Source organism: Myotis davidii, unplaced genomic scaffold (assembly GCF_000327345.1).
Source record: "Myotis davidii unplaced genomic scaffold, ASM32734v1 scaffold478, whole genome shotgun sequence".
Lineage (NCBI taxonomy): Eukaryota > Metazoa > Chordata > Mammalia > Chiroptera > Vespertilionidae > Myotis > Myotis davidii.
In genome coordinates, this window is record NW_006289570.1 from 70073 (window position 1) to 85678 (window position 15606).

At 52.3% G+C, this 15606-nt stretch overlaps 1 protein-coding gene across 1 annotated transcript in view; it reads right to left on the reverse strand.

Moving 5' to 3' along the window:
* Positions 1–489: 489 nt before the first annotated feature.
* Positions 490–15606, reverse strand: part of UBE3B (ubiquitin protein ligase E3B) — a 38033-nt gene continuing 22916 nt past the window's right edge. The window contains exons 16-28 of the mRNA XM_015562820.1: positions 13936–14054; positions 12702–12816; positions 11919–12018; positions 11236–11355; positions 9215–9391; positions 8988–9098; positions 8038–8175; positions 7666–7738; positions 4575–4670; positions 3315–3522; positions 2787–2898; positions 1850–1942; positions 490–922 (exon numbers count right to left, since the gene is read on the reverse strand). Coding sequence (XP_015418306.1) covers positions 731–922; positions 1850–1942; positions 2787–2898; positions 3315–3522; positions 4575–4670; positions 7666–7738; positions 8038–8175; positions 8988–9098; positions 9215–9391; positions 11236–11355; positions 11919–12018; positions 12702–12816; positions 13936–14054 — 1654 coding nt within the window. The 3' untranslated portion in view covers positions 490–730. The remainder of the gene's footprint in view (positions 923–1849; positions 1943–2786; positions 2899–3314; positions 3523–4574; positions 4671–7665; positions 7739–8037; positions 8176–8987; positions 9099–9214; positions 9392–11235; positions 11356–11918; positions 12019–12701; positions 12817–13935; positions 14055–15606) is intronic.

Below are 15606 nucleotides of genomic sequence, written 5' to 3' on the forward strand. Positions count from 1 at the left end.
GTTCCCTGTGCTGAGGACGGACGGGGGCGAGACCCAAGTTTCTTGGATTTTACGATCTGAGTAAAGCCGTGCCCAGAAGAGCAGGGCCTTGGCTAAGATTTGTTTCCCCCTGCTTAACAGGTGGGTAAACAAGCGGGAGGAAGGCAGGTGCTCCCCGGAACCGGGAGGCTTTGGGTGACAGCGCACCTTCTAGAAACGGAGCTGCTCGTAGGGCCAACTGGCGTTTTCTGGCAAACCCAGGCTGCAGTGTGATGGGTAAACAAGCGGGAGGAAGGCAGCTGCTCCCCGGAACCAGGAGGCTTTGGGTGACAGCGCACCTTCTAGAAACGGAGCTGCTCGTAGGGCCAACTGGCGTTTTCTGGCAAACCCAGGCTGCAGTGTGAACGTACTTTCTGGAACAAGCCAGACAGAGCAAACTATAAAAAAGAGAAGCCCCTCCACAGTCGTGGGCCAGGCTTCAGGCCCCTGGGAGTACGGAGAAACGACCGATGCTGGCGGAATCTGGAGGTTTATTTCCGACACCCGCTTCCCATTAGTGTCACCTGGAGAATGTGTAGAGTCGTATGTGCATCCCAAGTTCTTGAAGCCACAGGGGAGTCTCATGGCTATAGAGAGGGTCTGAGGGCTGCAGTCACCTGGCATGTAGGTCCCGGACCCCGGGGAACGCTGCCTCCTGGAGCTGAGGTCCTGGTAGGCACAAGTCTGCGAGGCAGGCGGCCGGCACCGGGTGCTAGGACAGCTCGAAGCCCGTGTTCATGCTGATGGCGTAGCGCAGCTTCTCCCGCAGGACACTCTTCTTGCTGTAGTTAGGCAGCTTGAGCAGGTTAAAGCAGGTGGAGGAGGTGGGCAGGCGGCCGCCTGGCTCCCGCTTGCGGATGGTGAAGAAGCCCCGGAGGACGCTGCCCAGGGTGTCCCCAGTGTCCTGCAAGCACACAGCACAGTGTCGGTTGGAGGTGCCTAGTGAGGGAGCATGGGCAGGTGCCGAATGCAAGGCCCGGGGAGAGGACCTGACCAGTGCTGGGTGCTGAGTGGGGTGTGCTGCACCGCCCTGGCGAGGCTGGGCCTGTGAGTGTGCCCTCCACCACCACGACCAGCCCCAAACTCAGGACAAGCCTTGAGAGGCGAGTGCACAGAGCAGCCCCGCTCCTTGGGTGGCACAGGGGACTCCTGTGTTAAGGAAGCGCCAGGAAATGGGGCCTCTGGGGAACCGCTAATTATTGAGTAACCAGTTGTCAAAGAGCCAGAATACAGTGAAAATTCTTTAGGTCCCCAAACATTTCTGCGTGCAGCCTCACGCTTCCTCCCCGACCTGGCCAGTGCTTGGCCGGGGCAGACTAGCCTGGGGTAGCCGCCTCCAGAAGGGGGTTCGTGTCCCACGGGAGGATCTGGAGCCCAGACTGCAGCATCCTGAAAGGTGTGGCACTCACAGGCCACCAGGCTGCAGGAGTGGGGGAGGGAGACACTTAACAAGGGCTACTCTTGGAGCACCAACCCTGCAGAGGATGACAACCCCTAAGGCATTCATTCTCTTTATGAAAGACAGGAAACAGAGCAGCCTGCCCAGCTGTGCAGCCAGCAGGTGGAGGAGTTGGCATTCAAGCCTGTGCCTGTTCAGTCCCTAGGTCCATGCCCTCACCCTCTGCGACACTGCCTCTCAGACCTGGAGCCTGGCAGAGCAGCAGCGACTGAAAATACCTCCAGCTACTACTCCTTGAGGGAGGAAGGAGGACCAACTGAGCTGAGGCGGCAGGGCCAGCCTGCTCTCCCAAAAGAACAGCGAACCGGCACCCAGGAGCCCAGCGGCTTGCCCTGTGTGGGCATAGCACACGACCCTCCCCAGCCGTGGTACCTGGTCATCTGACACTTCGACACAGCGAATGGAGAAAGGAGGCTTGAGGTAGGCGAATCCCAGGAGCGGGGGCCTGGAGCAGCTGGTCACAAACTGCAACAAAAGGCAGGTCAGGGGACAGGGGGCCGGCGCTCCCTCAGAAATGGGCCCTCGGTCTCTCCTCCAGTGACGGGTCAGTCACTGCTGTTCGGCCGGCAGGACGGGTCACAGAGGGCACATTCAGCCCAAGAACTGGGACACATCTCATATGTCTCTTAAGGGCTGGTCTCAGGCTAAAACGTGAAGTCCACACCAGCGGACATGACTAGCTGGTGGAGGATGTGTGAAGAGTTCAGGAACAGTGAAACTCCCACCTGGTGGGACTGTCACGTTTTGAACATTACAACTTTAAAGACACCAGTACAGGAGTCCTGGTGAATGCCAGCCACTCCCTTTGCAAAATATACACTAATAGCCGCTTACTTGACGGTGCGCATTGTATTGGGACATTGCATGTGTGGTATTGTGTGTTCATACTACTGAGAAAAAAGCTACACAGAGGTAGTCCCTGGTGAATAGAAATGGAGACTATTTAAACCCTACACTGCAGGAGCAGACTGTCTCTCTTTTCTTAAGGTAACAGCACCACTTACTTCTATAACGACAGGAAAGCAAGAGAGAGGCATGAGCAAGGCCAGCCCCAGCGAAGGGGCAGATGGAGTGCGGAGCCCAACAGGCAGAGCGTGCCTGTCCCTGCAGAGGGTCCGCGCAGGTTTGCCTCACCTCAAGGCCCTCCCCGGTTACTACCTGACCCGCCTATGGGACAGGGCATGCTGATGACTGGAGGTCCTCCTGTTAACGTCATTTTCCCCCAGTGTAAGCTACTACATCACCTAGCCTTTTAGATTTAGAATATCTACGTATGCATGCACGCACACGTAGGTAACATGCACAGTACCTTCAGAAACATGGCTCTCTCGTTGGGCGTGAAGTCGGAGGCCAGAATATCCCAGAGCCAGATAATGACCCTGTGACTTCCATGAAAACCACCGTAGTACACTGTGTGCTTCCTGAAACAATGCAGACACGGCTCAGTCACGCAGACACAGGTAAGCATGGCATTTAGACAGGCGCTACTAACTACCAAGTCCCCTGAAAGCCAGAGTTCATGCCTTAATAACCCCATGTCCCTGGAAGCTAACGGGGCAGAGAGTTCAAGAGCTGGCACCTCCAGAGCAGAAGCCAATAGGAGGTCCTGCAACTAGTCCTGAGAAGCTCAGAGAGCCCAGCGGTCCTCAAGATCTGCTTCACTTCGGTTTCTAGGCACACAAGTGGTTGGGCTTTTGTTCCAAGCAGTTCACCCCGTGAGCGGGGAGGAGAGCATCGGAGGTGGACCCTGAAATAACTCTCCAAAGGGGACCCCGCGGGGGGCCGCTTGCTTTCCGGGCCTAAGAACTTCGCCCTCGCCAGCTCGCTCGCTCCTTACTTTAAATCCTCCAGGTCAATCTCAGCGTTGTCACCGGAGATGAGACGCTGGAGCTCAGGGGTTGAGAACATCCGGGTCCACTCGGGTTTGATGAGAGAACGGAATCCGCTGATGAGGGCAGCCGTCTGGTTTTTGATTTGCGTGTGCATCCGGAAGTGTGCCATCAGGTGGATGTAGCTAATTCTGTAGCCGACAAAAGAAAACAATGGAAATTAACAGGACGGAGTGGGCTGTTCCCAATGGGCTAGAAGATGAGTTAGGTCATTTCTGTTCCATTTTACAGAAACACAAACAGTACCAGGACATTTCACCAGAACAACCAGATGACGACGACGGCTCTCCTGAACGGTACACTGCGTGCCTCTGTGAAGGCATTGAACGTTCAAGGGCATGACCTCATCACTTCTCCAAAAAGAACTGCACAAAACAGTGGGCCAGTCATCCATCAGGATAACACCCCAACGTGTCAAGAGTCAAAGCAAGACCATCTCCAGGTAAGGAGGGGGCCCTTCTTGGTACAAAGGGTATTTTTCCGTCTTGGATTTCTTTTCGTCCTTTTGGACATTCACCAATTAAGATGTAATGCAGTCCTCCACTGAGCTTTAAAGCAGAGAAAAACCGCTTCATGCTGAAACTTCAATCAAAACCTTGCTCATCTGGACCAACAGCGAGGCCGTGCAAAGGAGAGGCCGCAGAAAGTTCTGGCCAAATGCAGCTGGCTCATGTTCAGTTTCAACTAGGACGTCAGGGCACTAACCACGGCTCCAGCAGATGGTCTCCTGGGTCTGATTTTATGAACACAATGACCGCATGTACAACGTATAATATACTGCAACTGAACAGGTTAACATCCCAACAGGCTTGCTAGCCTTGCTGATCTCTTAGCAAGCACGTGCTCAGGGGTGAAAGAACCCGAGCCCAGCCCAAGTACAACTCTCAAAATCCCAATCAGTCCAATCAAATAAACACGTTACCGCAGCACTCGGGTCTGAGTGACTGACCTTGAAAACAGCCCACTTTAAAAATTATCCAGCAGCAAACTTGCACATCCATACACTTCAAGATGACCTTTCCTTGACTCTTTGAAGCCGGTTACTAATACTGTCCATTCCACCAAAGAAAGAGAGGGGCTCTCCCATTTCACACCTCAGAAGTGCAGGACCCAGCATCCCCTGAAGGAGGAGAACCGGGCACTGCCAGGCCTCGCAGGATAGGCAGCCTGCAGCACTGAACCCCGCTCTCGGCTCTCCCATTCCACACCTCGGAAGTACAGGGCCCAGCATCCTCTGAAGGAGAAGTGGGCACTGCCAGGCCCCGCGGGATAGGCAGCCTGCAGCACTGAACCCCGCTCTCGCCCTGAGGTTTACACAGAATGTGGAAAAGTGTGTGAAAGGACTTTCTCCACAGTTTCCAGGCGGGCAGGAACCTCACGCAACACAGGCTGCACGGACCCACTTCCTCCTACCACCACCCCTGTGCCCTCTTGTCTGGCACAAAACCCCACCAATCTGAGGGCGGCTGGCTGCATGTGACATGTCACATATTCGATGATGGTGGCAACCACTGCTCTCATTTCGTGGAAGAGCGCGTGAAAGGACTTTCTCCACAGGAGTTTTCAGGTGGGGCAGGAACCTCACGCAACACAGGCTGCACGGAGCCACTTCCTCCTACCACCACCCCTGTGCCCTCATGTCTGGCACAAAAACCACACCAATCTAAGGGCACTGGCTGCATGTGATGTGTCACGTATTCGATGATGGTGGCAACCACTGCTCTCATTTATTAAGGCCCTCCTGTGGCCCAGACACCCTGGAAGGTCTTTTACAGGCGCGCTCTCCCGGGAAGCCCTCTGCAGGGATGGTGAGAGGGAACACAGGGGCAGGAACAGGTTCCACTTGCTGACGCCTCCAGCCTGTTCCTCCCAGCCAGGCTCTGTTCTCTCTCAGCTGTCAAACCAACGCCCCAGAGGCAAGTCAAACTGGTGCATCTCAATCCTGACAAGAACAGTCTGTTCTTAATGAAAGCTCCCAAGCATGAGGCTGACCGAGGCCTCCCAACCCAGAGACACGATGCTCAGGACGCTGGGCTATAACATGCATCTGGTCCAAAGGCCTCACCGGGTGGGACCGAGCTCTCATGTGTCACTGAGGAGAGTGACACTCAGATTATAGTTCTGGTGCTCAGCGGAGTCTGGTGGTAGGAGAAGACGAACCGATTGACAGACAGGCCTATATCTACTCCTCACGCCAGGTTCTACTGTTTTAATTCGGTGAGAATAGGCCGGGTGGAGACAGTGCATTGAGGGGTTTGGCTTCTAGGGACCAAAGAAGTTGGCATTCATGACAGATTCCTGAAAGCCTGTTATCTGTGACGACAGCTGCCGGGCCTCAGAAGCTCCTCATATCTAAGACCTATCTGCTGCATCTGAACTTGCCACTGTGTTCTCAAGACCGGGCTTTGTACAACCGCCAGGTGCTATCATTCCTAAACCATCTTCCCTCCAGGTGCCTTCTGCCTCGGTGCCCTCTGGGTTCCGGACTGCATGCCCGAAGGGCCCAGAATCCATCTGTCTGCACCGAGGGCCATCGTTACATTCCTAGGCACAGTGCCTCTGGCCTCAGAAGTGCTATTGCAAACAATAAATTGTCAATTCTTATTTTGCACATCAAATTTAATATGATTTTAGTCTATGAATCTAACCAGTAAGTTCCATTATAATATTTATGGCTTTTCTACTTCAAAGTATCTTAATAAATTCTCAAAGTAAACCTGGAGAGCCAGAATGAAGTCTTCTCGGATTCTAATGGGGAGAAAGCTTCCTGCAGACAAAAGGGCTGACACCCACATCCGGAATAACGACACAATTAAGATGGGACATGTTTGGGAACAACCATTTCCACAAAAAGCCTGGGCTTACACATCAGCAAGCAGACCCTGCGTGATCAGTACGAAAGGTATTTTTTCTCCAGCAAAAAAAAAAAAATAAAAAATTATGTGGGTGCCAGGGAGAAAGATCTGGAAGGCCAGCCACGTGTTACCGGTGGCACTCTCTGGGCACCACCACTCTAGGAGGTTTTCATTTTCACCTGTGTGGTCACATTCTAGCTGATACTTGGTTAGGAGTTTGCATTATTTTTATAGTCAGGAGAGAAAATTAAGAATGCAGGAAGAAGCCTCAAAATCTGATGAAAGATTTGGAAACTACAGAATTAACTGCTTTCCTCAACGTCAAGAACTTCAGTGGGTCACCTAAAGAAATGAAAGAGTGCATCGTTTTCAAGCTAATTTTAATAGAAATTCTGTTAATATAACTCTAAAGATGTGGACAGTTTGGAAAACAGTGATCTCTAGGGCCAATGCTGTATGCATCATGGGGCACACCAAAGATTTTCAAACTAAAAGGGCCCTAGGAGTCGCCCAGCCTGGCGTTTCCCACAAAGGGTCCCAGGGAGCACGCTGCCTGTGAGCTCTGATTTGACAGTCACTCCATGAGATGGCATTCTCTCTCTGAACGAGAAGTTCTGTGGTCAAATGCACTGGGTTCTCACAGGCTTCTCTGAGCCCTCAGGTGCCAGCCTGCTTGGCAGCTCTTCAGGAGGAGGGTAGGGCACATGGGCACTTACAGAGCACCCGGTGACACTGGTCCCAGTGAGGGCACACACTCGGCAAGTGGCCCTTTGAGAAAAGGAACTTGTGGCTTGGGGAGACCGAGCGGCCTCTGAGGCCCCAGAGGCAGGGCTCAGAGGCAACCCCGCACCCGAGCTCACTGCACGGTTCCTCCAGAGCAGCCCTGGGACCACATGCACGGGGGCTCCTTCAGGTGTCACCGGGACACACTGGAGGGGCCAGGGCACTTCCGAGAAAAGCAGAGAAGAACTCGGGGAGGAAACAGCTCTGCCCCCGTGATTTCAAGGGTCTTTTTTCTTCCTGTTCTGCTCTTTGTGACGAGTTGGGATGGGGACAGGAGTCTGTTAGAGGCATGTCTTCTCAGAGCCTTCTTCCCCCTTTCTAAGTCACTGTCCTCATGAGTGACAGCTAATCCTCACCATGGCAACAAAAAGCAATGTTACAAACGGAGCTATGACTTCAATTAGGAATGACCCAGAGCATAACCTCAGCAGAGCAAGGGGTCTCAGCACAGCGAGAGCGAGCAGGCAAAGGCCAGGTCAGCTGTAATGGAAGGAGGAGACCCCACCTCCCGGCGAGGTGGGACAGGAGAACTGGCACGAGAGCCAGAGGAAAGAGGCCGAACAGACAGACACTCTGTTTAGGGACCGTTGGGAAAGCATCAAGGGCAGGGCAGGCCTCAGGAAGCCCAGGGGGACAGAGAGAAGACTTCCTACCTGAAGTCAACCTACCTGACCCATGACGTCTTCATCGTACGACAGCGTCAGGCCCAGGTCGGAGATGTCCCCATCGTAGCGCTAAGACGACAGAGAAGGGAAAGCGTTGGGACCCAGCAGGGCTATGTCCTTGAAGAACTGACACTCCTGCCTACAAGGTCTGCTTAGGCATCGACTGCTGTGGCCACTGAACAGCTGGAAGCAAAGGAGACAGCCACGCATCTCCTCGAGGAAGGCGGCCCTGAGCATGGGTCCTGAGAGGCAGCGTCCTGAGGGCACGAGGGGCAGGGAACCTCGTCCACCACAGCCACCCTGCGGGGCTTCACTCACTTCTGCCTTCCTGCCAGCGCTCAGCTAAGCCCCCGCCTGTCCACACTGACCTTAATGGAGGTGAGGTTTTTGTAGAACTCAGAGTCCAGGGAAGGCAGCTCGTCCACGGAGCTATAGAAGACACTGTGGTGGTGCCCGAGCAGCTGGCTCAGGAAGAAGGAGGCGAAGGGCACGTCCACCACGATCCCCTGGGGGAGGAGACAAGCTTGTTTGTCCAGATTCCGCCCCAATAATCCCATCGGGGCAGCTCACGCTGCAGAGGCTCCAGAAGCATCTCCCGGCACTTCCGAAATTTTCAATCTGGATGCTACCTCACTTAACAAACCCAACCAAGTCCCCGCTGGGGACACCTCAGCCTGGTGGCTATGGACACAGGCTTTGGAGCCACAGTGCTCAGGGATCACACCAGCTCTGCTGCTGCCCGGCCACGGAGCCTCGGTTCCCACCTGCAGATGGGTGACAGCGCAGCCTCCCCGCTGACATTTTGGGAGCAGGTTGTGGGAGCTCAGGGGACAAGCACCCACCAGAGGCAGGGCAGGGCAAACAGTGGGGCCCAGTGCCCCCGTTTCTTTCATCTGCACTGTTGTTATTGTTGCTGGGGAGGGAGGAAACAGAGACGAGGCCCTGGAAATGGGGGAGGACGTTCACACCACCCCTCACCCTTCAGCGAAGCGGAGGGCAGGTTTCGGACTCAGGTGGCCTGGGTGCGAATCTGCATTCTACCCCGATGAGACTGGATAAGCGCCTCCCGAGCCTCGGTTCTCTCGTCCTTACAAACAGGACAGCGGCGGCCATGCCACAGGGATGCGGAGGACTCAGTGAGCCGCACAGGAAAGTACCAGTCTCTCTGTACAGTAATCACGGTTCCTGTCCTTTCCTGACTTTACCCTAATGACAGGCAGTTGACACGCTAGGTCTGATCACATAAATGCATACAAAGCCCATGGTACTTCCCACGTCTTAGCGTCCTTTCCAGTTCGATGCTCCTTCACGCGCCTACCTCATACACAGCCTTCCCCAGCATCTTGCCCACGAACTCAAAGAGCTGCAGGTAGTTCTCGTGGATGTAAGAGGTGGGCGAGGGGTAGAGCCTCTCGTCCCCACTGGTTGTCTGCGAGGAAAAGGTGACAGGCAGGGGGGTGAGGCCTTGTGTGGAGCAAGCCCAGCCCTTCGGTTCTCGTGGCGCCTCCGTGTGGCAGCTGGCAGCCCGCTCCCTCCCTGGAGTACCTTGAACAGGTTCAGTGCCGGGTCAAACACCCTCTTGATGATCTCTTCCAAGAACTCCTTGAAAACACCGTCTTGATCGATCCCTGCCTCGTCCACCCCGAGGTCATTGACAAACTTCACGCGGATCACGCCCTTCATGGCGTGCTGGGACAGTTGCCGCAGCTGCTCGTAGCCATCCTGCCGAGGGCAGAAGTGCAGCACATTAGGACACCGCTGCACACTCGGGGCTCCCCGAAGGCTCTCCTCCCTGTGGGAGCTCTCCAGTGGAATAGACGTGTGAGTCAGGGCGCATGGGCGCATGAGAAGAGCAGTTCTCACCAGTTCTAAATGAAAGCCTGGTCAAAGGAAAACTCATTTTGTGGGACATGACTTTACCACTCTTCCCCGAGGGGGACTGTCTTTGAGAGGATGCAGAGCCCAGAGACAGGAAACTAGACAAAATGAGTCCCAACAGGCTCTCAGCCATCAGACAGGGATGAAAGAAAACTGTACCAGATCTCGCCCTCTCTGTTTTAATGATACAAGGATCTAGCTCATGGTAAAAACCAATCAACCACACTTACAGACAGACTAGAAGATGAAGAATAAAATACCCTCCCCCTCAATTCCTGGTACCTCTCCCCAGATCACGTAAGGCTTGTGAGTCAAGCTGAGGAATTTAAACATCCAAAGGGAGGTGGGGAGCCCAGGAGTGGTTATGCCAGCAGAACATGGCTGGCTTTCTGTCCTAGGTCTCTCTGTTGGCAGCAGAGCAGATGGCTGGCAGACCCCGACCCGGGGATGGGAGAGCTGGCTTCATTCTTCGGGGCCTTTGAGGCCTGATATCCATGCCTGGCTGAGAATCTGAATTTCTTTGGCCTTAGTTCTGCCACTGGCGGGTGAGGGGACAAGCGGGTGTCCCCCTGAGGTTCCAGGACTAGAATGCTACAGTGCCAGCCCCGTGCACCCTTGTGAGGGGATGCCTTCCTGGAGGACTACCCTGGACGCCTAGCACAGAAGCCCCACCTTCAACACAAACCACAGCAAAGGAAGCGGACAGAAAGCCTGGGACATCATGAGTCTAATGCCAGCTTTTTGATGCCCCTCGTGTCCAAATCGAGCGAAGGCCACGAGGCTCTCATATTCTAACAATCAGACCACCAGACTGTAACGCGGCTAACGGAATAAGTGACCCTCCTCCCTTCTCGTTCAGTGGGAAGGCCAGTGATCAGTTTCTTGACAAGATATTCCTAATGGGACGGGAAGAGGAAAACAGACTTTGCCTAAAACCTGAGACAGACACCCCTCCTTTTACATCCCTTAGGGATGGGTTTTAAAACGCAGCCTCAGGTAACCAGGACGTCAAGTGACGGTGCCATAAGCAGTGACACCTGAGAAGGGAGTTGGGGACTCTCCAGACTTCCTGTGGGTGCTGGTCCCACTGGAGGGGGATGGTAGGTGGTGGGGCTGAGAACTTTGAGACAGGAGAGGTGCATCTGAAGAAAATGCGGGAGAAGGGAGTTTCTATTACACAACTGGGCGTATTCTTCTTTGGGGTCGCCAGAGTGGTAACCTGTATGCTGGCTTTGACTGCGGTGGGCCACTTCCCTGCCATCTCATTAGTGTATGTTTACAAAGAACTTCTGGCTCTGTGGTAATGCAGCTCCCAGGAACGGCTCAGTCAATTTAACACCTACACTCCCGCCTCCACGTGCACAGTTGGGAGTCTGGGTCAAGTGCCTGCCAGGACAAATGGAGTTTGCACAGACACGAGATGTTCTGCACATCGCCCTTCCTGTCCTCATTTAGAGGCATCAAGTGTTTGATGCTCTAGCCAGGGGCCCTCCTGGTGAAAAGGAGAAGAAAACCTGTTTACCAAGCAGCTCTCAGAGCAGGAAACAGGACAAATGGCCCCTTTCTGGCTCCCAGAGCCTCAATTCCAGTGTCATTAGATGAAGGAGTGACAAGAACAGTTCAGAGGCAACAGTTCACCCGCTGAAGCGCCTACCCTCCACAGAGCACACTTCCTGTGGGCTTCTCACCTCCAACATCCGGGACCGTCGGATAGTGATGTGGGTGACGTGAGGTGAGGCGGAGCTGGTCTCCACGAGCCCCAGTTTCTCCTTCTCCTTGGTGACCATGTTTCGGAACAGGAGAACTCTCTGAAACGAGCAACGGTGAGACCAGAAACAGGGTCAAGGGCCGATGATTCCCTAAAACACACTGGACAAGATTCATGGCTTTTAAGTCATTTGAGACGCAACTGGAATGGGATGCTTCCAGAAGTTAAAAGTAACTTGAGGGAACAGGAAACATTCCCCAAAACACTCTTGGGAATTAGAAATATAGCTTCTACCCTCCCTCCTACATTCTCTCCAGCCAGACAGGCTGTCCGTCTGGCTCTCCAACAGCACTGCATTCTCTCATTCGAGGCCTTTAAATACTGCCCACTTTTGCCTGTGCTCCCGACCCCTTTCTGGGCTCCCACAGCATCCAACCCTGTGGCACACACCCCACTCTACAGGACTGCCAGTTCATAGTGTCTTCAATCCCGGTACCCCCAGGACTTAGCCTTATGCCCGATGGACTAAGATGCAATCACGGTTTGCCTCTGCTAAATGAGGGAGCGTGTTTATTAATTTCCAACTGGGTAACAGAGATGGAAAGCCCGGAGCCACGTGGTGGAACAGAAAGACACAGGGGCCCAGCTCTGAGTGCAACTCACGTTTTTGTGAGGAATGACGTGAGGGATGTACTGCAGGATCAGCTGGGCCCGCTTTCTGTCCTTGTCCAGTTCTTGGAAGAGCACGCTAGGTTTGAGATCCCTTAAAAAGAAAGACATGGGCTTGGGATAATGAAAACAAAAAACCCACCATTCTTGGCAAACTGCACCCTGTGGGCCACATGCAGCCTGCCGCCCATTTTTGGTCAAGTTTTAATGGGACACAACCACACTCATTCATTATGTGTTGTCTCTGGCTGTGTTCGTACCACAGCGACTGGTCTGCAGAACCTAGAATAGTCACCGTCAGTCCCTTTACAGAAACAGCTGGCCAGTCCTGCTCTAGGGCCACAACTTACACAGGAGTTGACATGTCATTGATGAGACAATGTGGACACGATCTTATGTTTAGTTGTTGCAAGAGGATTCCTCAACCCATCCTCCAAAACACCTAGCTGTAGTTTTTATCCTGCTAATTCTGATTTTTAAAAACTGCCATTTGCCTAGCATTACCTGTAGCTCAGTTCAGCTGAACATTTTTCTTCTTCCCAGTTTGGGAAGAAACACTTGCTAAATGTGACCGGGTTTTGCTGCTATAATGAGCTCTAACCATGCTCAGTGTATGCATATTTTAACAGAAGGAACTGCTAGGTGATCCGTCCCGACAGGTGTAGGAAGAACGGGTCTCCTTATTCAGGTAAAAGATGAAGGAGAGGACCAAGTTCCTCTCTGCCCTGGGATGTGAGTGCAGTGTCCATAAACCTGCCTCCCCACCCGGGCACTCACTTTCGCAGCCAGTGGTCCTCAGGGGCGAAGCGGCGCCGACAGTCCCGCTCATACAGTACCATCAGCCACCCATGGACGGACTGGAACAGCTCCAAGGTCTCACCCTTGGCGTTCTCTGTGGGCACACAAGCAAGAGGCACCCTCACGAAGCTGATCAGAGCAGAGACAAACTGAAAGGACAGCTCTGGTCATCAAGTCCCACAAAGGCCCCGCCTCCTCCCGCCCCCCCCGTGAGTCCTGCATGGAACCAACAGAGCTGAAAGGCGCCTTGGGTGTGTTTGAAGTGTCTACAGGACTGTGTATCTCTTAGGCACATTCACGTCGCCTCCCACTAGCACGTCATCTAAGACCCTATTAATCTAAGGAGCTTTGTACTAAACCACTGGAAACACATGAGGTGCATCTAACCAGAGGTGTTAGCTGGCACACGTTTATCTTCTCAAAGATAAAGAATCAACACAAAGAATCAAAAGGAGATTTGGGGCAAAATTAATCATTACTAATAATTCCTGATACAAGCAAATCTTGAAAAACAGGTGGGAGAACAAGACTTCTTTAACTTCACCACTGTCTTAAGTGGTCATAGATAGCGAAAGGCCTCACCCTGGGCCTTCTCTGTGGGCACACAAGCAAGAGGCACCCTCACGAAGCTGATCAGAGCAGAGAAAAACTGAGAGGACAGCTCTGGTCATCAAGTCCCACAAAGGCCCCGCCTCCTCCCGCCCCCCCCGTGAGTCCTGCATGGAACCAATAGAGCTGAAAGGCACCCTGGGTGTGTTTGAAGTGTCTACAGGACTGAGTATCTCTTAGGCACTTTCACGCCGCCTCCCACTAGCATGTCATCTAAGACCCTATTAATCTAAGGAGCTTTGTACTAAACCACTGGAAACACATGAGGTGCATCTAACCAGAGGTGTTAGCTGGCACACGTTTATCTTCTCAAAGATAAAGAATCAACACAAAGAATCAAAAGGAGATTTGGGGCAAAATTAATCATTACTAATAATTCCTGATACAAGCAAATCTTGAAAAACATGTGGGAGAACAAGACTTCTTTAACTTCACCACTGTCTTAAGTGGTCATAGATAGCGAAAAAATGAAACTTCTAATTAGGTGAAGAAATGTGCATTTCAGTTAACGTTGACAGCTAATAAGGCTAAGAACCAGCTGTGTTTCTGACTGACGTATCCGCCTGTAGCATCAACTGAACAATGGCCGCCACCTTTACCTTACCTACGATGCCATCCCAGATCATCTTAAACACAAAGGAATTCAGAAAAGAGGAGATGGTGACCAGCTCTTCCAGTTTGAATGAAATTTGTTCTTCATAAACTTCAATGTCATCAAGGATCCTAAATCAGACAGAAAATTATTCATAATTATCCACCAAGAAAAGGCAAAAAAACTAGATCTGTACTTCTTAGAGGACAAAATAAGGTAACGAAATAAGTTCTATCTTTTAGAGATACTTACTGTAAAATTTACAGATAAAGTAGTAAATGTCTAGGATATGCTTCAAAATATGAGGGAGAGGAGAGTGGTGGGCATACAGATGAAGCAAGACTGGAAATGAGTTAAGCGTTGAAGCTGGAGATGGGTGTGTGAGAGTTCATTGTACTATATTCTCTCTCCTTTCTATTGACTTGAAATTGTCCCCAGTAAAAAGTTAAAAATACAATTAAGAAGAAAATAATAAGCCCTGCTCTGTATTTCAGCTCTATCTGAAAATATCCTAAAACGGCTCCATTCCCTTTAAAAGTGAGTCACTCTTGGGTCACCCGTGACCCAGCAGGTCAAGGTCTGCACCAGCAGCTACGGACCCTGCTCTTGCCACCAACCTCTCACTGAGCTCTTCCCTCATGATTCTTACCCAGTCTGCCACCTACCAGCCCCTGAGGACTCCTGCCAAGGCTTCTAGCCTGAACATAACTGCCTAAGATCCATTCTCTCATAATTTTTCACCAGCCTTTTTCGGGAAAAGTGGAATTAAAATACCAAATACACGAGTAGACACCTCAGCTTAAAGAACAAAGGAACTGAATGGGACTAGCGTTTGTTAATTTCTCCCTGTGTGCCAGGCACTGTACTACCTGACATGCCTTTACTCGTTCACTCCCTATCACACTGGTAATGTTATCTCCGTTGCCCAGGGCATCTCGGTAAGTGGTGGAGCCAAGTTTTGCACCCTGACTCCCTGGCTCTGCAAGCTTCCAGTAAACTAAGTAGCACAGCGAGTAAATGGCCGAAGTAATTTAGACCCAGAGACTAGGAACCCCAAAGGCCACATTCAGTGTGCTGACCCAGCTCCCTGAAAGGACAGGAACTAACAACTGCTGAAGCCCTACTATGTGCCACCCACTCTATAAATGTTTCCTCATCTGATGCTTCTCAGGCGTCATTTACAAAAGCAAGCAGTGGACCCTGCCACACAGGCCCAAACCTGAGCAGGAACCGCATCAGTAACTGCTTCCTTACTGCCACTGCCTTCTAGGGAAGGAGTCCAGGCCCGCAGCAGTCAACCTACGTGATGAGGTGCCGGGAGCAGTCACAGAACAGCATCAGCATGGCCAAGAGCTGCTTGGACTCTTCGGTGTCATTGTTGAGGCATTCCAAGAAGAGCTTCAACCCTCCGTGGGGCCCCAGCTCACAGATAAACGCCCACAGTTTGGGCAGCAGGTCATCAAGGTAAGTGAGACCTGGGAAAAGACAGAGAAACCCAAGCTTCAGGTGGGGCTCCAAGTGGTCCATTATTTGCCTACCCACCAGGGAGACAAACACACCTACTAGTGAACATTCAGTGTGAGAGAGAAGGTGGGATTACCAAGAAAATCATTATCACCACGAGAATAAGAGCTAACATGTAACGGGTGCTTACTCTGTGACAGATACTATTCCAGGTACTTA